At 39.4% G+C, this 27210-nt stretch overlaps 2 protein-coding genes across 6 annotated transcripts in view; both read left to right on the top strand.

Moving 5' to 3' along the window:
• RP1 (RP1 axonemal microtubule associated) overlaps positions 1–27210 on the top strand; it is a 182902-nt gene that overhangs the window by 14225 nt on the left and 141467 nt on the right. For all 5 annotated transcript variants that reach the window (XM_083517865.1, XM_083517868.1, XM_083517867.1 and 2 more), the window contains 7 exons: positions 3376–4032; positions 6555–6726; positions 19827–19990; positions 22073–22159; positions 23453–23582; positions 25667–25818; positions 26507–26585. In XM_083517865.1, the coding sequence (XP_083373991.1) occupies positions 3388–4032; positions 6555–6726; positions 19827–19990; positions 22073–22159; positions 23453–23582; positions 25667–25818; positions 26507–26585 (1429 nt within the window). In that variant the 5' untranslated portion in view covers positions 3376–3387. The remainder of the gene's footprint in view (positions 1–3375; positions 4033–6554; positions 6727–19826; positions 19991–22072; positions 22160–23452; positions 23583–25666; positions 25819–26506; positions 26586–27210) is intronic.
• On the top strand, positions 6555–14900 carry LOC310713564 (oxygen-regulated protein 1-like). Its single transcript, XM_083517870.1, has 2 exons — positions 6555–7877; positions 8049–14900. Exon 2 carries the CDS (start codon positions 9317–9319, stop codon positions 14849–14851), a length of 5535 nt encoding a protein of 1844 aa, XP_083373996.1. The 5' UTR covers positions 6555–7877; positions 8049–9316; the 3' UTR covers positions 14852–14900.

Here is a 27210-nt window from a genome sequence, read left to right as displayed (position 1 = left end):
TGAAGTTAAGAAGGACAACTATTTATAGTAATGACATTAATTTATGCCATGTGCTGAAGTTTCAGCAATTTCTTTGTATATTATTTATGTGAAAAGGCTGTTGATTTCAAGCACTCTTTTCAAGAGGTATGCTTGATTGTTATGATTGTGAACAAGTATTATGAAAGAAAATCCATGTTACCGTATAATGGAATTGGGTAGAAATGGAAGTGTCGCCACTATGATATGTAGTCAGAAGCAACATTATAATTCAGTGATTGTTATTATTTTTTTAGTCCCACAGAACATTTGAAATTTTGAGAGTGTGCCAAAGGCACCAGTTAGAAAATAGTTGCCATCAGGAGTGTGGACTAGCACAAATGGCTGCCACCTAAAGAGCAGAAATAGAAAAGAGATGGGAACTTAAATTGTTTCAAATATGGGAAAAACCATTCATGGTTGTTGTTTTGTTAACAAAATATGCTTGAAAAACTTCATTCTTTTCCAGACACTGTTAAGTCTTGCTTGTTAAATTGCTGGTGTACTGCTGTAGATTAGAGCTAGAAAATAAAATATAACTAAATCCAGGAATAATTTTGCATTACTACAGTCTGCCACACACTTAATACTGTCTGGCAATTTTTTTTTAAACTATGGAACTATGAAATAGAGAAGAATAGAAATACATAGAAAAAAAATCTCACCAAAGTAGTTGTTGAGCAACACTGGCCTAGACTATTGTGATATTTGAGGCTGAATGTAATTTACAAGTTTCTCAGAATTAGGGATGTATGTGGAGATGATAATAACAACATTCCCACCTTTGTGCTGAGCTCCCCTCTCCCCAAACAACTTGGAAACAATCCCTGCTGTGGGCCAAGCAGAAGGAAATAATACAGTGGTACCTCGGGTTGCATATGCTTCAGGTTACATACTCTTCAGGTTGCAGACTCCGCTAACCCAGAAATAGTACCTCGGGTTAAGAACTTTGCTTCAGGATGAGAACAGAAATCGTGCTCCGGCGGTGCGGTGGCAGCAGGAGGCCCCATTAGCTAAAGTGGTGCTTCAGGTTAAGAACAGTTTCAGGTTAAGAACGGACCTCCAGAAGTAATTAAGTACTTAACCCATGGTACCACTGTAATGGATAATAATGATGCCTCTGAAATGGGTTCCTAAAAAAAAACAAAACTTGGGAACAATCAGGAAAAAATAAATTATGGTGACGATAACATCTCTCCAACATCTTGGGAAATAGTACGAAAAGAATGATAATGATATTGATAATAGTAATGCCTGTGCACTGGGTCCCTCTCACCTATGAAACAGCAACAACTCATGAACAGCCAGGAAAAAGGTTAGGATTGTTTTGCCTCTAAGGAGTAGGGCAACTTTCTCAATTTAATAGTTGAACTTTCTTATTTTATTATTTATTTATTCATATGCAGGAATTTCCAGACCAATCAACATATAAATTACTAGAACATACGATGGGCCTTAGGTTTCCCATTCTTCCTCTACTAGTCCATGTTTTTCCTGGTACCTTCTAAACATTCAATCTAAGCATGAATTAGGTCATTTATTACAATCTGTTTTTGTAACTCTAATTAGCTGGTTCAAACACATAAGCTGTAAATTCTCCCTCATCCTTTCTGGTTGAACTCTTAGTTAAGCCTTGTACTCACTGGGCAATCTTATGCAAGCTTCTCTCTCTTATTCTCAGTTTCCACAATTTGGGGATCGAGTTAGTGGCTTACCTTATGAGGAAGCTGTAGGTGCTACAGATATAGCATAGGATGTAATTTAAGGAAAAGTACTACACATGAATATAAAGTATTATTATATCTTGCTTTCTATTTTAAAAGCTTATCTTATGGATTTTAGTATCATATTTTTAATATGGTCTAAATCCAGCAGGTCAACTGGGGGTGTAAATGAAAAAGTAATAAATTAATCTTAAAGTCTTGACCCCAGAGTATCTTAAGCTGAATGTGACTACTCCAGACTGTGTGGTTTCACAGTGAGACTTTATAATATGTTTGTGCTGTTGCAGTGGCGTAGCGTGGGGGGTGCAGGGGGGGCCGGGTGCACCGGGCGCAACATCTGGGGGTTAGGGTTAGGGGGCGCAAATCCACGGGTTAGGGGGCGCAAATTACTTGCCTTGCCCTGGGTGCTGACAACCCACGCTACGCCACTGTGCTGTTGTCTAGCCTATTGTGTTTACTGAAGAGAATTCCTGCTAGAATCAGTAGGACTGCAGTGCTACAAAACGAATATGCCTGGGATCACAGGCAAAATCCACCAGAAAGTTCTCCTGCACAAACCCTGTTGAAATTAGAGGGAACTATGTAAACTCACTCTGTAATTCTTTTTTCTAGATTGTGCCCAGTTTCTTTTGTCAGTTTTTGGTCATATCCACGCCATACATTTAAAGCATATTCAAGGCACATTCAAAGCACATGGCTTCCACCAAAGAATTAGGGAATGGTAGCTGGCAACAGTTGATCTGTGAGGGGTAAACTACAGTTTCCTGGATTCCTTGGGGGAAGACATGTGTTTTAAGTGTGTGTTGAATGTTCTTTAAACATGTTGTGTGGGTGCAATGTCCGACTAGTTCAGAGCTGGGGAATATTTTTCAGGCCAAGGTCTGAAATTTCCCCATGGGGAATATTCCAGAAGCCACATGCCAGTTTGCGGGGAGGCCATAGGCAAAAAGTGGCTGGACAAAAGTATTTGATGTTTATATAGTACATGATATTCCAGCTGTGCAAAAGCCAGAGGATTCTTTGCCTTCCAACCTGACCATCCTTATATTTTTCCATCCAGGGAAGCAAGAGGCATTATCATAGTTCAAGGACACCTTTCATTCTGGCAAAAGCACTTGATGAGGATGCAGAAAAGGGTTGATGAGGGGTGTGACCTAGGGAGAGTCCCAACAGCCAGATAGAAAGGCCTGGAAGGACACATTTAGCCCTGGACTAGTTGGTTGGGTCACCCTTGGAACAACAAAAAAAATCCTTTATATGAAAGCATTTAGAATGTAAAAATAGAAAATGTTGCCATTGCTATTAAAACAACAACAGAAAAGTCTAATTACTATTCTGGTGTGACAAAATACCCCTTGTTAAGTGAAATGTTCTGTTGTAGCAAAATGATAAGATATGTTAAAATACATGGGAGAATTCTACACATATTTGCAAGTAAAGCTTTGTTAGCTTAATCCTACCAGTCTTTGTGGAATTTAGAGATAACAGCTTGGACCTATTTAAGCCATTGATTTTTGGCAAGATTTACTGCTGGTTGCTTTTGTTAAAACCTCCTTTGTGACTTTATAGAAATGAGGACTGCATTATTGTTGTGATCATAAGCGAGCATTTACTTCTGCCTCCTTATTTCCAGATTGCTGTCAGAATGAGTGAAACGCCTTCAACCAACTACTCAATGATTCAGCCCCATACTTCAGAGAGTGAACAATCTTTGTCTGTTCGTCCTTTCAATGTCACCGAACCCATTGTGGCCAAACGGATCTGCTTTTACAAGAGTGGCGACCCTCAGTTTAATGGGGTAAAAATGGTGGTCAGTAACCGCTCTTTCAAATCATTTGATGCCTTGCTTGACAACTTGTCGAAAAGAGTTCCATTGCCTTTTGGGGTGAGAAATATCACTACACCACGAGGGATACACAGTGTCAATAATTTGGAAGACCTTGAAGATGGCAAGTCATACATCTGTTCCCAACAGAGGAAAGTCAAGCCCATCAACCTGGAGAAGGCCAGTAAGAAGCCATTGCCATGGCAGATCAGCAGGCCAGTCAGTGCTCGCCGCAGAGCTGTACAGTTAGCTAGAGAGGGCGAAGGTGGTGTGTTCCAGCAAGGAAGCACCGCCAGACTCAGTAACCCTAAGAAGCTGCTTGTTTTCAAAAATGGCAATGTAAGAATCCGGCGCACTGTTGTCTTGGGTAAGAAGAACACACAAAGCTTTGAGGCCTTTCTGGACCACATCAGTGAGCTAATGCAGTACACTGTTGTGAAATTGTACATGACAGATGGGAGAAAGGTAAGAATATAAGAAGATACTCTGAAATATTTATCTTTGGGCAGGTGGTCTTAGGGCTGGTTTACACATAACTGCAACATTAAGTGATGATATGAATGAGCCATTGCAGAGGTGATGTGATAGGTAGAACATTCACATCAAACATCATATCAAACAAAATGCTTGCTTAAATAGAGCTGCTTCCCATTGTCAGCCACCAGTGTGCAGCTATTAAGTTATGAGATCAAATGATCAGAGACCAGATCACGTGGCAGGGGGAGGTAAGCAGTTACCTTAACAAAATATACAAATTCCAACCCACGACTTCCCCAGTTTTTGCTAGTTCATGATTCCATTTACCTTTCTAAATAGATACTACATATGGCATCAATTGCATGGTTCCAAAACAATTTGTGGTTTAAAAAAAAACTAATTACAGGCAGTCCACTTTTAATTGGGAATGCAGTGTGCAGGGAGGGGAGATGTAACACTTGTCGCTTTGGAATAATGACAATTCATCTCCATTCTCTGGGGGCAGGACTCGTATTAGCATGAATGGGGCCATTTCCCCTAAGCCTAATGGTGGCTTGGGGGCAAGGAATCAGACTCCCATCCCTGTGCACTGTGTTGTCAATTAAAACTGGCCCTATGCCTGTAATAACATTTAGCATAAGAAAAAGTGATTTGCAGTGACACACCTAGCATCACAAGTCATTAGACCGTTAGGTTCTAGTGCAGGAGGATGTGGTATCCTTCAGATGCTGTTGGGCTACAGCTTCCATCACCTCTGATGATTGGCTGTGCTGTCTAGGGCTTATGGAGGGTATGATGTTAGCTGCTCCTGTACTACTGCAGTTATACGGCTTTGTTTTCACCAAAACCATGCTATCTAAAATGTTTCTTATGTTTCTTACACTGGTCAAGAATATCTGCTGCTCTTTAAATTCAAATGGCTGGTGTATGTTGCTTCAGTGCCCTTGTGAGCCACAATAACTGTCTTGCCCTTAAAGGAAAACTTGGCATGGCAGGGAGATGGAAGTGAGAGGAATTTAATTGCTGGTATCCATGAAGACCTAATTTTCTCTTAAACTGTAGCTTCCTGTTCTAGCATGTAACACTCCTGCTTACTAAGGAGCTTTTAAGGGCACCCACAGGAGTGACCTCAATCGTGCTGCACGCTCTAGCCATGTCATAATCCCTTGAAGCCCTATATTATGTTTAGGCTGCTCATGAGGCATTATTCTATCTCTTTCTGCCAAGAGCTTAAAGGTCCCTGAAGGAAGGGGCACAACCTTTTATTTTCACTTTTTTTGGGGGGGTGGTAACAGAATTAAAACGCAAAAGCAGGTTCTCTAACCCACCTGGGTGGGGTCAAGAAATATTGGAGGGTCATCTCATTTGGGGATAAAGCCAGTATTAGAGGGGAGCCACAGTAGCATGTTAGTGTGGGTAACAAAGCAACATTGGGAAGCCGTGTTCATGAGCAGATAGGTGGGGAATGTGAAGCAGAAAATCCGTTGGCAGAGAAAGGGTTATACATCTCCTTTCCCCACCATTCCTTCACTTAAAATGACAGCCTCCCATGGCTTCTTTTTATTTAAAGAATAGAGATGAGGCTTCATAACATGCATCAGTGTGTAACATGTCAGTTTGCCTCTCATCGTTTTTATATGCTACCATGCAGAGTTTTAAAATTTGAAAAGTGATGTCCCCACATTTGAAATCTAAGGTTGAGGGGAAAGCAATTATGAAGCTACGGCATGGTCAGAGAATCCTAGTACTGCACACCTTGAGTTCCTGCAACAGACTTTCCTATTTACTCCAATGAAGTGCTTCAAGATGTTTCTGTTTTTCAGAATGTAAACCCAGTCAGTGATGGCTGGAGTACCTTTAATTTTACAAGATCTACAGTTTTGTAGTAAAGCTTTGAAGAAAAGAAAAGAAATATTTCACACCACTTTCTCAAATAGAAATTGTAATGTGGAACTGTTGCGGCCATGAACAAGACAGACATTTGTTATTATTTAAGACTGTAAAATTTCACAGAAGACATATTGATAGCTACATCTATTTCTTTACCTTCTCAAATATATACTAATATCAAATTTAAGTACTGAGTTGTGACAGCTATGTTGCCAAAATGAGGAAATAAGAGAGGTAGTATTATGCTCAGGAACATCAAGGTTTTAAAAGTAGAAAATTAATTTTTGGGAGGGGTGAAATTAAAGGGGCAAAAAGTGCCACACACCAATAGCAGCCCAATGAGGACTGAGCATCTTCGAGTGACCTCAGTTTGGAGTTGGGACAGATTGGCAGATAAAAATAAAAACAGAGAGGAGAAGGTGTAAAGGATTAGCATGGGTGGATGACTAGAACACTGAACAGGACTTTCCATCCATGCCTCATTTTGTTGCAGCTCTCCTTTGGGTTTTCTAAAGGTGTCAAGTGCTCATAGAAGCATGGCTTTTAATCAAAATCCTGGACCACAGAATGATGATTTTCTTTTTCACAATAAGAAACCTTGTCTGCTGTTTCTCTTTCAGGTCCCCAACCTTCAAGCTCTAATACTCTGCTCTGGAGCTGTTGTAGCTGCAGGAAGAGAGCCCTTTAAAGCAGCTAATTATGATCCTCGTCGGTATTCACTACCTAGTAAACTGCCTGGGGTCTCCAGTCGTGTATACCCCAGAACAAATGCCAAGTCGGAGGGTAGAAAAAGTAAGTGTCTTTAATGATTCTCAGTTCTAATTTCCTTCTCCCTCTTTTATTATTCTATAAAATGAAATGGCAAAAAGGAATGGTCTGCCTAGATATCAGTATATTAAAAAAAGGCCAGTTAAACCATTTACAGACTCCCTAGCCAAATCCTCACAAATGAGGAAAATGAAAGAGCCTGAGGGAAGGGGAGAATATTAAGCACCAGCAGTCTCTGTTATTTCTCTAAATATGAAGGTTTTGACTATATTAAAACCATCATTATCTATTAACAGCTCATTCATCTTTTAACTCACCTGTTATAAATCAGTTATTTTCAGTGTTAGTCCAAGTCAGAACACACCCATTGGAATTAATGAACATAGCTAACTTAGGTTCATTTCAGTGGGTCTACTCTGAGTGCACTTTAGTTTGCTACAACGCTTCCTCTCCAATGTGAGTACTCTAATTTAGAAAGTAATGAAGTTACATTTTATGTTCATTTCCACTTGCTGTAGCATGAATGCCACCCTTTGTCATGAAAAGTAAAACTAAGTAAGACTGTGTACACACTAATCTATTTACAGCACAAAAACTGTAGTTTTTCTCAACTGGGAATCATTCATGCTCAGTGCTTTTCTTCTAGAAAAAAAAGGTGCCGGTACTGCACACACCCAGAAAAAAAGCACTGTTCATGCTTGTCCTCAACATGCTGCTTTCAATCTAGATTGAATCTAGAGTCTGCTCTCCAAAAGGTTGGGTGTGGTTACTTGATACCTATTTGAAAATTCTCTTCTTGATTAGGTATCCATGCCTTTTCCTCCCTTCACATGTGCCAAGTGAAAGAAAAAGAAAGAGGTCATGGCAACTTAATATATGCCTACCCACAGTGACATTGGGCAGGTCTGGACTCACCCACCGCAATTGCCAGGACCATCTACATCTCTTTTCAAATGTCGTGTGTACATAGCCTAACTCATGATTCATGACATGAATCTAAACCAGGAATGGGGAACTTTTTTGCCTCCATGGGCCCTGCCCTGTTCATTTTAAGCCACACATGAATGCCTGAGTAGGGTGTATGATACCCACAGACAAAAGTCAACAAGAATGTAATAAAAAATAAATAAATAAACAAAGCATTGCATCAACACAAATTGCATATCGGCATTTTAGTAGGAAACATCCCAGACGTAAAATAGGAATCAACTTTGTCTCAGCAGCAATTTACTCATTCAACTGGATCATCTTCAGAGACCCAGTTTTATATTCTCCTGTTCTCTGAGGTGGTGAGAGGGGCTACCTTTTTAGTGGTGACACCTGGGGTATGGAATTCCTCCTCAGAGAGAGACAGAAACAGACACAGACCCAGCTCCCTCACTAGTGGAGTTCAGATGGCAAGTTGTTCCTGCTATTTTTCAGGGCATTTAGAATAGCACATAACAAGTTGTTGCCTTTATGTCCTTATCTTGTTCTGTAGTTTTATTGCTTCTGGTTCTATGAGTGTCTTGTTTTGGTTCATACTGATGTTAAGCCATGTAATGATTCTTTTGGATGCAAGAATAGATATTTCAAAAAAATAATATAAGTAAACAAGCAAAAATATATGAAACATGCTAATAGGGTTGTTAAAGATTATCACTAAAACAGAGAAGATCCTGTAGTGTCTTAGGCTGCAATCCTAACCACACCTACCTGGGAGTAAACCCAACTGAATTCAATAGCACTTACTTCTAAGTAAACATTGTTAGGCTTGCACTGTTAATGACTAACAAATGCATTTGTTTGTGTTTATAATTGTGAGTCTAGGTTATAAGTGACTAAATTCTGTTATTGTTGAAGACACTGTTATATGCAGCAGTTGTTTTCCTGGTAGTGGTAGTGCTTGTAACACCAGCACTCTAGGAACTGTACTGGTTCCCTAATGCCCTTTAAGCACAATCTAATACACTATTTAAGAAATCATTCCCATCTCTTACAATAATCTCTAAAATCCACTGACCATCCGCGATGCATGTAGTTAGGAAAACAAGGGCATGCAGAGGGAGTGTATCAAAACTCATGAACTCCCTCCTTGCCAAAGTCTGAAGAATGGTTGGAAACGTTGCTAGCAGCACTTGTTATTTTTTCATATGAACTCTCTGTTTAGACTGTGGTTAAGCACTTTCTATTCTATTTACAATGACGCAGTGTATAAATTATGTTTAATGCAATAAATAAATTGGAACGTTCAAAAATGATGGTAAATGCAGTCATTGCGAAGAAAACATGATTAGGCATCATGAAACTTCCTTCCACACCATCATGCATAGAATTGCACACTGCACACCTGCTTAATCTTAAAAGGCTAAAACTTGAAATCCCTGGTTTATTTCTGGCCAAAATATCTGTCATTGTTAATATTTAAGACTATGCATAAACCTAGTAAATATTTGTATATTCTTTGCTGCTCTTTTTTTTTTACTAGGTGATAGTAGCTGATGTGTCTGGGCAGATATCTCATTTCTCCCTACTATTTAAGCTATACAGGTTTTCATTGTTTCATGTTTTAGCCTTTTAACCAGCGGGGCCGACCATTTATTACTAATGTTTTATATAATTGGATCCCTTCCCAATGCTATTTTATCTGAATGTTTTTGTACTAACAACCTTCTTTTTGTGTTTTCTCTTGTCTCTTTCCTACCTGTCTGCTGCCTCTGTCCCTGGATGGTTATTTCTGATGACTGTCTTCTGCACTTTCCATCTAATCTTATCATTTGGGGTGTTTTCAATAAATTACTTGAAAGTGAGTGTACAGATAGACTCAAGCTCCCGATCACAGATGTTTTCTGCTTCTTCTTCTAAAGGCTACAGTAATGATAACAACTCAGAGTCTTCTTACATACCTAATATTGACACAAGCTTAGCAGAAAATCATTCACATACTGGGGAAGATTTGTCTTTGGTGCCCCCTGAAGATGACATTGAGAAGTCTGTTCATCTTAATCAAGATGGCAGCATGACAGTTGAGATGAGAGTTCGATTCAACATAAAAGAAGAGGAAACTATAAAATGGACGACCACAGTTAGCCGTGCTGGCACTTCTGCAGTTGTTGCAGAAGATGAGTCATGTGGAAAAAATGCAGAAAACTTCAACAGGGCTGAATATGATGTCTCACTGCAGCCCATCAACACAGAAGTGATCAGTCAAGATATTTCATGTGGAACGGAAGCTAGCAATTATGACATCTGGCAGAATTCTTCTGTGAACGTAGATATGAGCCAGGCAAAGAATGATAAGATCAAACCTCCTTTTTATAGACCACCTACTCCTGGGCCTAGAAGAGTCAAGCAAAAGAAATCCTTGGTTGAAAGTGTAACTGTGGTATCTGACACAGCAGTCCAAAAAAAGATGGTTGGGCAGTATTCTTACAGTGAAGAAATGGACAATGGCGATACCAAATCTGAATATTGCCTGGTCACTCACTCTAGCAGTAAAACATCAAGTGTTACCACACCAAAACTAAGCGAAATTTGTAGCAATCATATGCTGAATCAATCTCAGGATGACCAGACAGAGGAAGAAACATCAAACAAAGTCACAATTGAAAAGTCCAATGCCTTGCATTGTGAGGATGGCTTATTACAGAACGTTTTGGAGAAATCAGTTGCAGAGGAAGGCTTAGATAACAATTTAACATCTGGTTATGATTCTAGCATCAGTCATGCTCAAACGTCTCTAAAGAAATCCCATGCAACTGGACTGCCTTTGCTTAATCAAAGTGATCAAACTGGAAGGGAAGTAGGCAGCTTCAACATCCACCCCGAATTATCTCAGTCAAGAAGTGAGGAGGTGATATGCAACCAGTGCAAGGGATTGCCTTCTTCTCAAACTCCCATACATGACTCACCTCCTGGGAGCAGTGAAACAGTATGCAAGTGTGCTCAAAGATCTCCCCCGATAACAGAATCTTCTTCTATCACTGTCAAGAACTCAGCAACTCATCTCTCTGATGGAAGCCAAGCTGCATCTTCCAGTAGTAAAAAGAAGAGCAAGAAGAAAAAGAAGAAAAAGAGAAAATCTTCCTCTGACATTGTGGAACAAGGCACAGCTTTTCCACAGAACTTGCATGATATAGCAGCCGTAGCAACCCCTGAGAATGACGTGAAGACTTGTGAGATGCATATCACAAGAGAAAGTGCACCACATTCTTCTCCTCAAATCACAGTTCATAAAAGAGTGCTTGCTTTGCCTGTTGCCAACTTAGAAGGTTCTAATAAAGGCTTAGGTCCTAAAGAAGATTTATATAGTCAAGTGTCTAAGAAATCCCAGAAAAATGAATTAGAATCTAACCTGAAGCAAAATCTAAATAGACAGTTGCCTAAGCTAAAAGTCAAATCAGACAAAAAACCTCACTTGAAAGCAGAAGAAGGGTTAATGGCTAAAGATCACCCCAAAAATGAAATTGAACAGATTAAAGAAGGTACATGGGACACAGCTAATGTAACAGAACAAACAGCAGGTTGCATAGTTTCATGGAAGCCTTTGACTGATACAGGAAGTGGTCCTAAGGCTGAAAAAGAAAAGAGGGTAACTTCTGCCAAATCACACAAATCATCATTGAAACATAAAAAAGTAAAAAAGAATAAAAAACCTGAAAGTGCTTCAGGTAGTAAAGTCCCTGTGTTGGATGAGACTAGAACATTGGATACTTTGAGGGATGCAGCCTTGACAAATGAGATTGCAGAACTTTCTCTTGAAAGTTATGTCCAAAACTGGTTGCAGAACATATTCCCAAATGCTGCAATGCCTGAAAAGCATTTACCTCCCATAAATTCAGATAACAGAACAATGCATCAGTTGTCTGTCAAGTCTTTTTCAGATAAAGAAAGTCAGTTAGTAGGAAAGAATGTGTGCCTATCAGGGAATAAAAATATTAGTGAAAGTAAACTATCCAATGGTACATTAAATCATCTCAGTGAACTAGGAACTGTTGAAGAATCAGTTAAAAAATTGTACGAAGGACACATTGGCTGTTTGACAGATGCTGAGGCAAGTTTAATAGAAGAAGCCAAGTATTTATTACAGTCAGATATCCAGAGCAATAATAAACTATCCATGTGTAATATACATGAAAATGACAAAAAGAAGGTTCTGTTAGAAACCAGTGATCAAAGGTACATTTCTGAAATTGCTGCCCGGATTAGTCCCAATGGCACCAGTAACATTTTAGGACCTGATATGCAGAAGGATTGTGTCAGTGGTCTGTTGCTGCACCAGCTGAAATCAACAGTGCTCAGTGCTGAAAAGAACCATGTTGGATGCATTACAGACATTTCTTCTTCCTCCCTTCTTGGATCTTCTTCCAATCTCCTCCTCGCTTGGCTCCTTCTACTTAACCTCAAAGAAACTTTGTCCAATATAAATAAAGATGACATGGTACAAACTACCTGTAGCTGTTCAGAAGTATTTACACTCCTGCAGTATTTGAAACAAGTTGCAATTAAAGAGGAAGCTGAAGACCTGAAGACTGCTGTCTCCAATCTTCAGGACTGCACAGCAAACCATTTAATATTCTCCGGAATGCAAATAGAGAAACAGGAACCAACATACCACAAAGAAATTTTTTCTCAGGCTGAAATTAAACATATACCAGTCTCTGAAGAAGAAGGAAAAGTAAACAAGAATTTAACTCTTAAGAATAAGTTGAGTTCTGAGGAAGTTATTGATGCAGAAGTGTTAGCAGGAGAATTGGAGAGGTCTAGTGGGGAGGAGGAGGAGGAGGAGAACTGCAGAACTCCAGTAGAGAACTCAGATCTAAATGATTTGGATGTTCATGATGAAATGCAAAATTTGAACTGCATTAATGCTGACTTGAATAGCTGTGGGTTGGCTTCAAATGAGGATCTGCCTACAGAAAATGAACAAAGTTCATTTGAACATAGCTCATTTCAAGGCACACAGGAAAAAACCACAGATACATCATTTAATAATGAAGAATCAGAGATATCACAAGAACCTAAGTCAAGCACTCACAGCATGACCTCTAATGATAAAGACCACATGTTTGATCTAGAAACTTCAGAGGTAGATGATAAGGAAGTAAAGGGCACAGAAGATTTAAACTGGACCAACTCTGTGTTGTTAAAGGAAAATTCAAGTGAGTGTCTTACTTCCATTGCTGATAATACCACAAATGGTGACATTGTAGAAAATTCTGTACGGGAAGACATGGAGGAAGATGGTACTTGTGAGGAGACTTCAGAACGATTGTCTACACCATCACCATTATCTTTTTGTTATGAATCTAAGCAAATTCCAGGAGAAGAGGAACAGGTGTCCCGAGTAAAACTGATAGTAAAGGAACTTGAGGGTGGGTCCTACTCAAATTCTTCTTTGGAATTCAAAAAATGCCTGAAAAGTCCTGCCACTTCTGACTTGTCAGATTATCGACCAGAAACTGATGAAAGTGATTACAATGTTAGGCATTCCAGTGACTTGACGAATGAAAGTGTAGATGAAGCAATATATGAAAAAGAGTACAACAAAGGGTATGTGAAAAGAACTATTGAGAGACTTTATGGTAAAGCCGAAGCTTCCTTTAAGTCCCCTTCTAAGCTTGATCCTCCATATTTGACTCAAACACTACAAGGAAATGCTGTAGAAGAACCCTGTCATGATGTAATGGAGGGAGCTCCTTTGTTGTGTCAAAAGAATCATACCTGGCTGGATGAATTTGCATCACCTAAAATCCCAGAAGATTTAAAGGCAAATAATGACATGTGGGAAAAAGAAAATGCTACCTTGCCAGCACCACAGTTTAGTCTTAATGGGGAAGAAGCATATTATAATGATGACTGTTCAGTGGAATACACAAACCAGCACTGCCAATCTAGGGAACACATTGCTGAAGATGAAGGAGTACTGATTGATAAAGGAAAATGGCTTCTAAAGGAGAACCATTTAATAAGGAGGTCACCACCTGAGAACTCTGGAATGTATGGCAATACAGATACAACATCGGCCGACACGGCATTTGACAATCATAGTGATGAAATTCCATATTCACATTTTGGGAATCTGAATCTCCGGCCGCCTCTCAAAGAAATATCATCTTCTGAACTTGAAGACATGGCTAAGCCATATGACAATGGATGCAACTACTTCAACATGCCTCATAACAGTGATTCAGATCCGTTTCCTGATACTTTAAGTATACAAAGCAGAAACAATCAGTGTAGTAGCTCCGTGCTTTTTGAGGCAGCATGTAACAGTTCCACGCAATTTTATACAGAAGTGAAAAGTAATTCCCCAGCTCTTACTTCTGTAGAATTTAGATTACCAGACAATAAGGTGCATCCTGCAGAACAGTCTTCAAATGATGAGCCAATTCAAACCCAACCAATAAGCAACACTCATTCAAGCAGGAATAGCCGTGAAGATCAAGACTCGCTGGATAAACTCCATGCTATCTGTGGACAACATTGTCCAATATTGACAGCCATCATAAAGCCAACTAATGAGGAGATCAGAGGATGTGCTTACCAAAAAGCCTCCGATGTTGAGAACCAAGTGGGGTCACATTTGTTAACAAATACTCCATATTTCGTATGTCAAGGCAAAAATATAACTGGACTTTACAAATATCACACAGACCTGAAGAACAGCAGCATTAATAACATTGCAAATAATATTTTTAACAGACTCTATGCTGACAATACTTTAGATTTCATGAATGGCAGCACTTTCAGTTTACTTGTGTCAGCAGCACTGAAAGAAAATCAAGGTTTAAAGAAATTATATGTCACAGAAAATATTGATGTGGGCACACAGGAGATCAACAGTCATGAAAATAATGCCAGTAGTAATGCATTCAGTGAGATAACAGTGGAGCAGAATAATAATTTATCTGTACTGCAGAACTCAAAAGATAAGGGAAACAAAATGGTTGCAGAGAAACCTGCTTCTTCATTAGCAGATGTAACAGAAAGGTGCAAACATGAAAGTTTTCACCATCATGAGGCACTCTTAAATAGTACTGTCTTGAAATTAACTGTAAACTTGGAAGGTGAAAATGCCCTCAGTATCAAAGAAGAAACTTCACCTTATGTAAAAGAAGATGATGAAAAAAAGAAGATGAAAGTGACAGACTCCGAAAAAAGTTATTAAGAATTATATAGCACTGCCTATATATTAAAACAAAACAAAACCACAAATGATAAAGACAGTGAATTTATGCCCTGGTTTGAGGAATACATGTTCCTAATTTCTTATTAATAATTCTTCTGTGAAAAGGTTTTTTTGTTCTTGTTTGTTTTTTGCACTCTTGTTACATATTTTCCTTAACAAATGCAAAATAACATTACAAAAATTTTGTGCATGAGAAATTATGGAAATATTAGTTAATAATGTTTTTTTGTGATGGTAGATTAAACTCATGACCCATGTTATTGAACATTAGAAATGCAGCCCATTATGCTAGCATGGACAGGGAGTAGGACTGATATTAAGTTTATTTTATTAGAGAGGCCATTTGTGATCATTTTATTTATTGTTATTTTTCTCTAAACTGCAAGTGTAATTAACTTACCTGAAAAAACTGTTAAGTTTACATTTCTAAATCTTCATAATTATTCTTATCATAGTTTATAATTATAATTTGTCCAGTGAAATACTTTGGAGATCCGTATACAGAACATTTTAGTTTTACAAAACAGATGTTAAAGATACTTTTTCTAACAAACTGTAAAAACAATATTGTATATTGAATGTATATTGAAATGGGCAACAGAAAGTATTGCAATTATAGGCAATATTCTTATGTATGATGTCGGTGAGCTTTACTCTTGTGTTCTATACACTGAGAAACTTAGAAAATACACAAAGGCATGATTCTAAGAAGGGCTAACTGATCTCATTTATGTATGTAACCAGGCCACTCTCTAGTTTTGTTGGGGTTGTTTTTTTTTTTAACCAAGTTTGCCCTCTGTCTTAATGAATATAAAATCAGACACTAGTTAGTCTTCAATTACAGAGACTACTCTAGAATGGTCAAAAAATGAAAACATCATATACATTACCACTTCTGTTGCATTTCTACTGGAGATAATCGTGATAGAAACTACTAGTCTAAAATTGCAATAGCTAAATGTAGCTAGTGTAATAGAACTTGCTTCATATTTCTGAAAGTCCAAAGGCAGCTATTATTATTATTATTATTATTATTATTATTATTATTATTATTATTATTATTATTATTTTCTATACCACACTTCATCTGAGGATCACAGGATGGTTTCCAATACCTCCCCACAATTTAAAAGGCCATAGATTATTTAATTAGCCAAATTTCTTGGAGAAAAAGAATGTTTATGTCTGACAACTAAAGATATGTAACAAAGGCACCGGCTGAGCCTCCCTTGGGAGAGCATTCCACAAACTGGGAGCCACTGCAGAAAAGGGCCATTTTCATGTTGCCATCCTCCAGACCTCTTGCGGAGGAAGCACACAAAGAGCCTCAGATGATGATTTCAGGGTCTAGGTCGGTTCTTATGGAAGAGGCAGTCTTTGAGGTACTGTGGTTTAGGGAAGTTTTTAATGTTTAATGTTGTATTGTGTTTTTAATATTTGATTGGGAGCTGCCCAGAGTGGCTGGGAAAACCCAGCCAGATGGGCAGGGTATAAAGAATAAACATATTATTATTGTTGTTATTATTATTATTATTATTATTATTAGCTCCTGAGCCATTTAAGACTTTATAGGTCAAAACCAGCACTCTGAATTGGACCTGGATTGGTGTAATGTGGCTACTGAATTCTGCACCAGCAGAAGTTTCTGAACTGTCTTCAGATGCAGCCTCATGTATAATGTATCGCAGTAATCTAACCTAGAGGTTACCAGAGCCCAGATGAGAGAAGTTATTTTATCCCTCCATGCCACCAAGGCCACCTGAACCTCATCCAACAGCAGTGGGTCCAGAAGTACTCTCAATTTGTTTACTCACTCCTTCAGAGGGAGTTGTAGCTCCTTCAAGAGTAGGCAACTTTTCATCCATTTGATCTAGGGAACCACCCACTAACAGTGTCTCAGTGTTATCTGGATGGAGTTTCACTTTATTGGCTCTCATTTGGTCCATTCCTGAGGCAGGACAATGCTCTAGCATATCTACTGCCTGTAGATGTAAAGGTAGAGCTGTGTGTCATCAGCATATACTGTAGCTGACAATATACTCCAAAACTCCTGATGACCCCACTCAGTGGTTCCATGTAGATGTTAAACAGCATGGGGGACAAAATCAAACCTTGAGGAAGCCCACACTGAAGACTATGTGTTTTTTCTACAGATACTTGGCTGTTATACATTGTTTCAAAGCAATAGCTATCATTACCCTTGTATTTGTGTTTCTATGATAATGAATCTGTATTATGAACAATAAAGTAAGCTAAAAGAACAGCCCTTTGTTATTGGAGAAAAATGGAAGATTGCTGAACAGCCTGACCTCAATCTGTACCTTGTATAATTAATGAAAGCATAATGGATGACAACACCAGTCTTGGAGATATTACATATATGTTGCACTAATTTTTGAAACCAGTTTTTAAAGGAATAATTATTGTAACACAATACAGCATTTATTTCATCTATCCTCACAATCCCTGAATCAGGCTTTCACAATAACATTTCCAGTTTATGGATAGAAAACTGACTCTGAGGGAAGGTGATTCATCCACAGACCAACCAGAGGGTTCGTGATTGAACATGTTTTTGAAGTTGCATGTTCAACCCAATGGGCTGTAAATGTTGCTGCCAATGCACAAATGGAATGGTTTGTCAGTCACACAACAGGACCTCACTTTCTTCTCATGCCCCTGCATTACCTTGCACTCCCTCAAAACCTGCTCTTTAGGGTTGGGGGGATCCTCTGAAAAAGATTGGGGTGTATGTGTCGAATAATAGAAAGCTAACTCCTGTTGCACAAGCAGAGGTCCACTCATATAACATTGAATTCTGTCCAACATCAACCAGACTGTGCTGGTTGTATTAGATCAATGTAAGAATGCTGGGTCCATAGAACCAATAAGAAAAGTCTATAATGCAAATTAATTTATGACTGTGTAATCATTTATTAACACTTCAGTGCATTTTATAATAAGTAACTTAAGTAGTGCTAAAACAAACAAGGAATTGTTTTTGTTTATATTATTTTAGATTTTTTAAGCTAAACGTGTCTCAAAAATTGGGCACACTACAGTTCCCACCACAGATGAAAATTGCTTTTTTGAATGGCCTGTATAGTTACTGAAGCTCGTAAGTGGGAAGAGCCTAGGATGGAGACCTTTGCATAGGGCTCCAACTTGAAGTACCATGAAGTACAACAAACAAACAAAAAAGGTGTATTTTTATCTTGTGAACTGCCCTGAGATCTTAAGATGAAGGGTGGTATATAAGTCAAACAAACAAATTCCATCATGATAATTTTATACAAAAAACATAGTCATGAAGGCTGTAAGTCCCCTGATAGAATGTGAATAGCTGGAAAGTAGAGAAAGGCAAGATGGTAGCTGACTGGACTGTACTTCAGTGGTTGGAACTGGAAAGAGGTCATTTAAGCAGCACAGCCCAACCACTCTGTTTTCCATAGCTGGAATGTAGCCTACGGTACAAAGGTGAGTCATGTGCTGCACACACTTTTTGCCTCTGGATTTGTCCACTACTGGCATGTGGTCCTGGAAGGTCATCGGGAGGGGAAATGGCCCCTGGGTAGGAAAATGTTTCCTACTCTTCTTTTACTCTATCATGAACACATGCATTAACTAATGAGATTAACCTAAAGGTTGCCATTAATATCTGGAAATTTTCAGATGAAAAACTTGTTTGAAAAATCTGAAGACTTCATTATTAGGGCACAAACTATTTGGACTCCTTAGGTGTAATAACCAATGTGGTACTTCTGCTATACATATAGTATTTGTGTTATAGAAGTTTCTAAATATAAATATTGCAGCAAGTGGTTAATGGGTAGTGACTAAATATTGAAAGCATTACACTGTTTCATTCGAGGATGCAGAGAATAATTTCTGCTTGACAGAATTGCAGGCCATTATGCACTGATGTTCAGTTCCCTTTCACAGGTGCTATTGCCCCAAAGAACCCATTGTCATTTATCTCTTAACTGCTGATTCTTAAAACCAGTTTCTTCTTTTAATCTAGTGGATATTGCTAAATTGGATTAAGCAAATGAGCATAATATTCAATTACAACTAGTGAAGAGAATGATTTAATAAAAGCAAAGCTGTACAGGTCTTATTGGTGCTATATTATTAACATTATAAGTCATTATCAAGGCACAAGTACAGGGACAGAATGAGAAAAATTAAATGGCTGCCCGTTGAGTGTTCCTGTTCATTTCATGGATAATTCCCGTAAGGAGAAAATCACTGAGGAAAATCTGTGCTAAAACCGAATGTGATAGAAGACAGCCTCTGAATCTGGCTGTAATAATTGTAAATCTGTGTGACAAAGCAATCTGTGCTGGAATTGGGACAATGGCTATGAGCCATAATGGCTATGCTCAGCCTGTACTGTTGGAGGCAGTATGTTTCTGAATAACACTTGCTGGGAATCACAGTGCTGTTGCTCTCTGGTCCAGCATGTGAGTTTCCCATATGCATCTGTTTGGCCACTGTGAGAACATGAGACCAGATGAGATGGGCCTTTCTCCTGATACGACAGGCCTCTTCTCATGTTCTTATCAACTTCCTTTGGAATCGGGATCCAAAAGGCAATCAAAATCGACCTTGGCGAAGAAAAGAAACTATAAGGCATGAGGAAGAAAGACTGTCTGAGGTTCACAGAAGCATGAGCGTGTTTGTGTGAATGTGTATCATTGAAGCCCTATTGCAGTAGTGGACAGTGTAGTGGAGTAGACCTCTTACCTGACCTGACCTCCTAGGTGAGTCAGGTAAGCACCTCTGCCCTACGATGCCAACTGCTACTGCCTAGTTGAAACTAGAGTGTGGAAAATGGGTATTTCAGGTACAACTTCCAGTAATTTGTGATTATTTTAAGGAAAGGCAATTCTTACCTGGTGAGAGGCACATCCTAATTCCCATTAATTATAGATTTCTTTATATGTTTCTTTAGCTAGGAAGTGGAAGGTAACAGTTTTTACCAGTGACCTACCATCTGCCAGCACCAGCTCACAAGTTTATATTGTACTATATGGGGATCAAAATAATTCAGGAGCTGTCTTTCTATATGGAGAGGAGAAAAAGGTGTTTGAAAGAGGAAATGAAGATACATTCATTGTAAGTTAATATAACAAAATACTGTTTTTTATAAGGATTGTTGTTGTTGTTTAGTCGTTTAGTCATGTCCAACTCTTCGTGACCCCATGGACCAGAGCATGCCAGGCACTTCTGTCTTCCACTGCCTCCCGCAGTTTGGTCAAATTTTATAAGGATAGCACATGATTAAAAATAAAGAGTTAACTTTTTTTTTTGGTTAAGCAAAGTTTCCATTTCTTTATTGTTAAGTCCAGAACACAGTTCAGTCATTCTCCAGTTGTGTGGAGTGGAAAAGACTATAACAAAAAGTGGTGTACGCTTCTAAAGTAGCTCTTTGTGGTTTTAGGGCTGCCATTCTTTTAGGGCTGCTCCACATAATCCTGTTTACTGAATTATATTATTTGCCACCATCACATGGCATTTTGAATTTGCAAAAACTGCTTTCAATGCAGATCAGTTGTAATGGATGTTCTAAACATTTTGTCATGGGGAAGCAGTTCTCAATCCATTGGGTGGTGTTCAATGACTGCATGCTGTCAGCACAAGATTTCTGCTTCCACGGTGTGACTTTTCCATCCCTCTCATTCCACTACATGCCCTGAACCCTCTCGGTTCTGTTCCAGAGGGTTGGGAAAACCCCTAGAACACATATGGGGGTGTAGGGGGAGGAGATGGGGAGAGCAATATGTTGCATGAACAGAAATCTTTGCACGGACAAAATGTTTATGTAGTGCTACATTGCATACAACCCATGACTTGAATTTAAGGTGGGTAAACAATAATAATGGGGTTTTCCTGATGGAGCTCACTTGTATTCCCAGGGTCAATTCATGACTTCCAGCATATCAGCTGAGGCCAAGATGACTCTATGTTTTCCAGTGATACTTATTAAAGGTGAACTCAGTCCAGTTGGCTTTTGCAAAACCATGAGAAATGTAGCCTAAGATAGATGGGTGCAGTTGAAATCCATGGTTGCCACCATCAGAAATGGCCAGTCCCCAGAGGGAGCAGTAGAAATGAAAAATGAGCGAAGTATGCATCGGCCTGTATGATCTGTCCTAGCTTGGCTTATAGTACCCAGGGGAGGTTGGATTGAAGCAGTGCATTTACTGGAAGGATAGGGTCACATCCTGAAGAGCAAAGTCAAATATTGAAAGGCAGAATCACATTTAATAAGCTGTACAAGATAATAACTGCCAAGGTAAAGCACAGTATGTTAGAACCCTGGACAGATCACTATGGCAAGTACAGGCAGAAACTGCTACCTCAGAATTATTCTGAGGCCTTCTGAAGGCCAACTGGTCTGGATCTACTTTTAACATCTCCCCCTATGAGGAGCTGTCTGTTTCTTAAAGGATCATTTCATGATTCTGCAGCTGCAGCCTCCAATGGCATGTGGAAGGTGAAGAATGGATCAGGGGGTACACTGAGTCTGAGAAGTCAGGGAAAGCAACATCCTCTGGCCTAGAAGGTACTTGAGTAAAGGGCAAAGGCTTCCCAGACAATGCTCCTTCTCCTCTGATTTTCCCCTGGGCTGGGAAGAAGAGTTGAGGCCAGAGAACAAGAGATTGTATTCCATTGGCTGGCTAGCCTTCTGCTTTTTTGGTCCATCTGAGGTAACCTCAACCCATATAACTCTCAGTTCATCACATTTCCCTGTAGAGGTTGGCTTCACGCTTCAAGGACTACAAGTATATAAAAATAAACAGTGATGTTCATATAAGTAATGAAGTCATTCCAGACTGTAAATTGATAAGCTGGCTAATGTCCTAAGATGAAACACTCTATTTATCACACCATTCTAAGCAAGGATTTGCTGCTTCAATATGTTGTAGGCTGCATTGATGCCCTAAGATTGAACCCATTGGCACAAAAATCCTAAACACATTTACTTCATTTGAATTCTATTTCAAGTACATTTACTCAGTTTTGCAGACTCACAGCTGGACCTACTTATTCAGTCCTCCTTGAGCTAAATGCTTTACAAAGATGAAATAGTATTCTGAAGTAATATGTTAAACATATTGAACCAAAGTTACTGGAGCAGTTTTATGTTCAAAGAAGCTAGATGAACTGCTGTTTTGTGTGTGGTTATTTCAACAGATACAAACAGAAGACCTAGGAGAGCTCTACAAAATACGGATAGGGCACAATAACTCTGGAGAAACCCCTGCCTGGCACTGCAAAGCGGTGAGCTATGTCCATATCTTAAAATCAATCATTCTTTCTGAAGATCTCGGCAAATGACACTTTTGTTGCTTCACCAAAACCTTAGTCATGCACATACTATATGTTCACATGTTGCATAGCTACACCATTGGAATAGTACATTGTTGCTGCTGAAGAAAATGTTATCCAGTAAACAAGATTTTGGTAAACCACAGACTCATGGTTAGTGATATACAGTGGTACCTCGGGTTACAGACGCTTCCGGTTACAGACTCCGCTAACCTAGAAATAGTACCTCAGGTTAAGAACTTTGCTTCAGGATGAGAACAGAAATCACACGGTGGCGCCAAAGTACCTCAGGATAAGTACTTAATTCGTTCTGGAGGTCCGTTCTTAACCTGAAACTGTTCTTAACCTGAAGCACCGCTTTAGCTAATGGGGCCTCCTGCTGCCACTGCGCCACCGCTGCACGATTTCTGTTCTCATCCTGAAGCAAAGTTCTTAACCCGAGGTACTATTTCTGGGTTAACGGAGTCTGTAACCTGAAGCGTATGTAACCTGAAGCGTATGTAACCCGAGGTAACACTGTATACATATCCCCATGAAAATTCTTCAGCATTTTACTGTTAATTTCTATCTAGTTACACATCTTTGTATGCTGTTTTGAGTAATGTAAACATATTTACAAGCAATTTCACTCAATGCATTTTAGTATGTCATTTTCACTAATATATTAATTTTTATCTTCACTTCACCCTAATATATGCATTTTTTTAAACATTGGTTTGACAACTGCAAAATTTGATAAATGCAAATTTTGAAGGATGGTTGTGTTTTAGTTGTCATCAAAGTGTAAATTTGATAGATTCAGACATGAACTGAATTTGTTGTATTGTGTCTGCAGTTGGGAGACTGTTCTGGTCAAGTAAGCTCTTGGTGTGATTCAGAATACCAAAAAATCAGAGAAACATTTTGTGCATTTCTGGGGGGTGTAGTCAGGTTCCATCCTTGAATATACTCATCTTAGACTTCTAAAGGGCACAGACACAATTATCATGTATTCTGAGGGGGGAAAGGTAGATTAGAGAGATTTGTATGGTTTACACTTACAGTACAAATTCAGGAAACCTCTGACATGGGTTTGGGTTGGAAAACTCATTCTCTATATTTACAATGCAGCATAAAAAGTGACCCTCACATACTCAGGGGTCTGTTCCAGCAAAGACTGTAACAGCATTTGTTCATTTTTGAATAGTATTAGTTCATTTTTGCAAAGATACCACAATAATGTAGACTTGATTGTTTGCATTTCAGCTGCATTTGCAGAATCTTGTGACAGGGGAGCAGTTTGATTTCCCTGTAGATAGGTGGCTGGCACAACAGGATGATGGCGAAATATGTCAAGAACTTCCTGTTTTACATCTGGGTCAGCCCATTCTTCCAGGTAAGGAATACAAAAATAGCAGGACTTATGGGGACTCTTCCTGTCCCTATAACTGCAATCAATAGGAAACTGCTTAGACATGGAAAATACTTAATGGGGAATGATAAATAGAAATATATGACCATTAAATACATGTTTAAGCCCAATACTTTTAACATTAAAAGCTTCCCTAAACAGGGCTGCCTTCAGATGTCTTCTAAAGGTCTGGTAGTTGTTGTTCTCTTTGACATCTGGTGGGAGGGCGTTCTGCAGGGCGGGTGCCACTACTGAGAAGGTCCTCTGCCTGGTTCCCTGTAACTTGGCTTCTCACAGTGAGGGAACTGCCAGAAGGCCCTCAGTGCTGGACCTCAGGGTCCGGGTAGAATGATGGTGGTGGAGACGCTCCTTCAGGTACACTGGACCAAGACCGTTTAGGGCTTTGCCAACATTCCTCATATACTGCTCTGATCGCTTCCTACTCAAGTGTTATATCTCGTAGCTACATTTGCTAACAGAGATTCTCCTCATTAGGTACAAGCAACCATTCCCCCTTCTCTACTCTCTGAGTTCCGATAGTAGATGTGGAAATATGCCAAGATAAAGAAGTTAATTTAGAAATTATGTCTTATTGGGTTGGAGACCCAACTCAGTCATGCTTAGAACAGTCCCAATGAAATCAATGGGATTTAATGGTCCACTAACCCATTGATTTTAGTGGGACAATTAAGCATATGTTTAAATCTCTCCCAGTGAAATTGGATGAACTTCAAGATGCTTAACTTTGCCTGGTTGGTTTCTTTTCCACGTTTATTTATATACATTAATATTTTCCTTGTATAAATCAGCTTAATGCCTCTGGGTCATTGCTCCCAGACAGATGTTACAGAAGTTGCTTGCCTTGATATACAACACTTTCTCCACATTATTGTAGAGAATTATTGTTATCTTAATTATTTATTAAATTTCTATACTGCCCTTCTCTGAGGATCACAGGGCAGTTTACAATATTAAAACACAAAAATGTATAACATCATAACAAAAATAACATCTCTCCCCCCTCCCCCCAGTTTAAAAGACATTTAATTGTTTAATTAGCCAAAGCCCTGGGAGAAGAGAATGTTTTTGCCTGGTGCCAAAAGTATGTAACAAAGGTGCCAGATAACCCTCCCTGGAAAGAGCATTCCACAAGTGGGGAGCCAGGGCAGAAAAGGCACATTCTCACGTTGCCACCCTCCACACCTCTTGTGGAGGAGGCACATGAGGAGGGGGCTCGAATGATGATTGCAGGGTCCAGGTCAGTTCATTCAAGGAAAGAGGAACAGGTGATCCTTGAGCCATGTTGAAGGTCAAAACTAGCACATTGAGTTGGGCCCAGAAAGTAATTGGAAGCCAGTGCGGTCGGGCCAGGATCGGTGTAAGACAGGCATAGGCAAACTTGGCCCTCCAGATGTTTTGGGACTACAACTCCCACCATCCCTGACCACTGGTCCTGTTAGCTAGGGATGATGAGAGTTGTCATCCCAAAACATCTGGAGGGCCGAGTTTGCCTATGCCTGGTATAAGATGCTCAAACCATCTTGCCTCAGTGAGCAACCTAGCCGCTGAATTCTGCACCGGCTGAAGTTTCTGAACCATCTTCAGAGGCAGCCCCACATAGACTGCATTGCAGTAATCTAACCTAGAGGTTACTAGAGCATAGATGACAGAAGTTAGGCTATTTCTGTCCAGATAGGGGTGCAGCTGGGCCACCAGCCAAAGCTAGTGGAAGGCACTCAAGGCCACCAAGGCCACTTGTGCCTCAAGTGATAGCAGTACCCTCAAGCTTTGCACTTGCTCCTCCATATTGAAAAAGGCACACACCCTTTCATGAATGAGGCAGAGTACAAACATTTATTTTTCCATAAACACATACATCCTGATGTTGATGACACATAAGAAACACCCTATATATGATTTGTTTTCTTATAGACACTAGCTAATATGGGGGCAACTCTTCTTACTGTATAGTAAGCCAAACTTCACAATAGGATGATACATCTATATCAGTTGTTGGTGTTGTGCATGCAATAGTATGTTTGTAAAAGCCTGTCTTCTCTTACTGTCAGTGGCAGTGTATGAGGTGCATGTGGTAACAGGTGATCTGTGGAATGCTGGAACAGAAGCTGATATCTACATTGCTGTCTATGGAGAAAAGGGTGACACTGGTTCCCGACAGCTCCGTAGGTCAAAGAAACCTAGGAAATGTGTAAAAGGACAAGTGAGTGGATTATAGCAATGTGTCTATCTTCTGAAGTACTCCCCTGTCCCCATTTCATTGTGAATATTTCTACAGGGCTATTCATGCATTCAGAAAGCACAGGTTTCTAACCCATAAACTCATTTGTCCCAATATTGCTACTAGCAATATGTCAGGACATTTTTTTTTAATCATATCAGTAGGGACAGTTCAAATATGTAGGTTAGGAAAGTATTCTGCCAAAGTCAGATCGGCTAGTGACCCTATGTAGTTTGGCTGAGATGTTCTTCAGCAGACTGAGGTCCCTGGGGTAGGCTGCAGCCAGCCTTTATAGGAGTGAAGCCTGCTCCACTCCCAAGCCCCACCCACTTGCCATGGCTGGATTAGCCCAAGATTCAAATGGTTAGCTGGAGAGAAAGCCCATCAATCCAAGCAGCCGGCTAGGGGATTCCTCAGCTGCCAGCCACCTAGCTTCAGTGTTGCTTCCAAGGGATCTGAGCCCACTGAACAATTATTTGAATTCAGGCGAGTTACTGTGATCAACAAGAATTATTTTTGCCATTTACTACACAGGCAGAAACTGGTTTTGGGTATCCATTCATACTTATGTGCTTCACTGACCACATAGACTGATAATGCATCAGAGAGAGAGATCTAACATTTTTAATCCTGAAACTTTTCTAATCACACTTTAATTGTTTGATTGCAGACTGATATATTTTTACTTGAAGCTGTGCACCTTGGAAATCTGCATAGAATTGTTATAGGACACAATGGACTTGGCTCAGGTCAGAAATGTCAATGCAGTGAATTCTGTCAACCTGTTTTGCTGACATAGAAATGATGACAAGTAGCCCATTTATATGACTGCTGGACTCACAGAAGCTACATATTTTTATTTTTAAAATGACAGATCAATATTTAGGACAAGCAGGTTATTTAAGGAAAAATATGCCTACCATCATTTGGTAGGCAAACTGGACATTCAAACTGTTTTCACACATGATTGTGTACACATTTTTTTACATATTTTTTCTTAAACTTCGTGTAGGGAAACTGTAATGTTTGAAGAGGTAAACTGATTTTCAGCCTTTTACTGAGAGAGAACTGCAGCATAAAAGAATCAATCTTCTCAGTTATGCTTTGTGCTTGTCAATATACAATTCTCCCAAACTGGTGACAATCTGCATTGTGAACCTTTGCTTTGATTGGTTGATGATTGAACCATTACTTTTCCGTGCTCCTGGAGTATGCCACAAAATTACACTGCTTCACAGCAGTTTATCATTCAGTAAGCACTGCAGCCTTTACAGCATAAACTGTAGGATTAGGGTTTTTTCCTCTACATACAATTCACATTTGATTCCCCCCCCTAAAATATCATAGAGAAAAGTTTGCTAATATGTAAATGCT

Source organism: Podarcis liolepis, assembly GCF_965112155.1.
Source record: "Podarcis liolepis genome assembly, chromosome: 8".
In the NCBI taxonomy this organism is placed as follows: domain Eukaryota; kingdom Metazoa; phylum Chordata; class Lepidosauria; order Squamata; family Lacertidae; genus Podarcis; species Podarcis liolepis.
The sequence above is the reverse complement of the archived record's forward strand: the minus strand, read 5'-3'. Positions and strand labels throughout refer to the sequence as shown.

Excerpts from the sequence above, each read along its gene's own strand:
- LOC310713564 (XM_083517870.1), top strand. The coding sequence starts at position 9,317 with ATGCTATTTTATCTGAATGTTTTTGTACTAACAACCTTCTTTTTGTGT.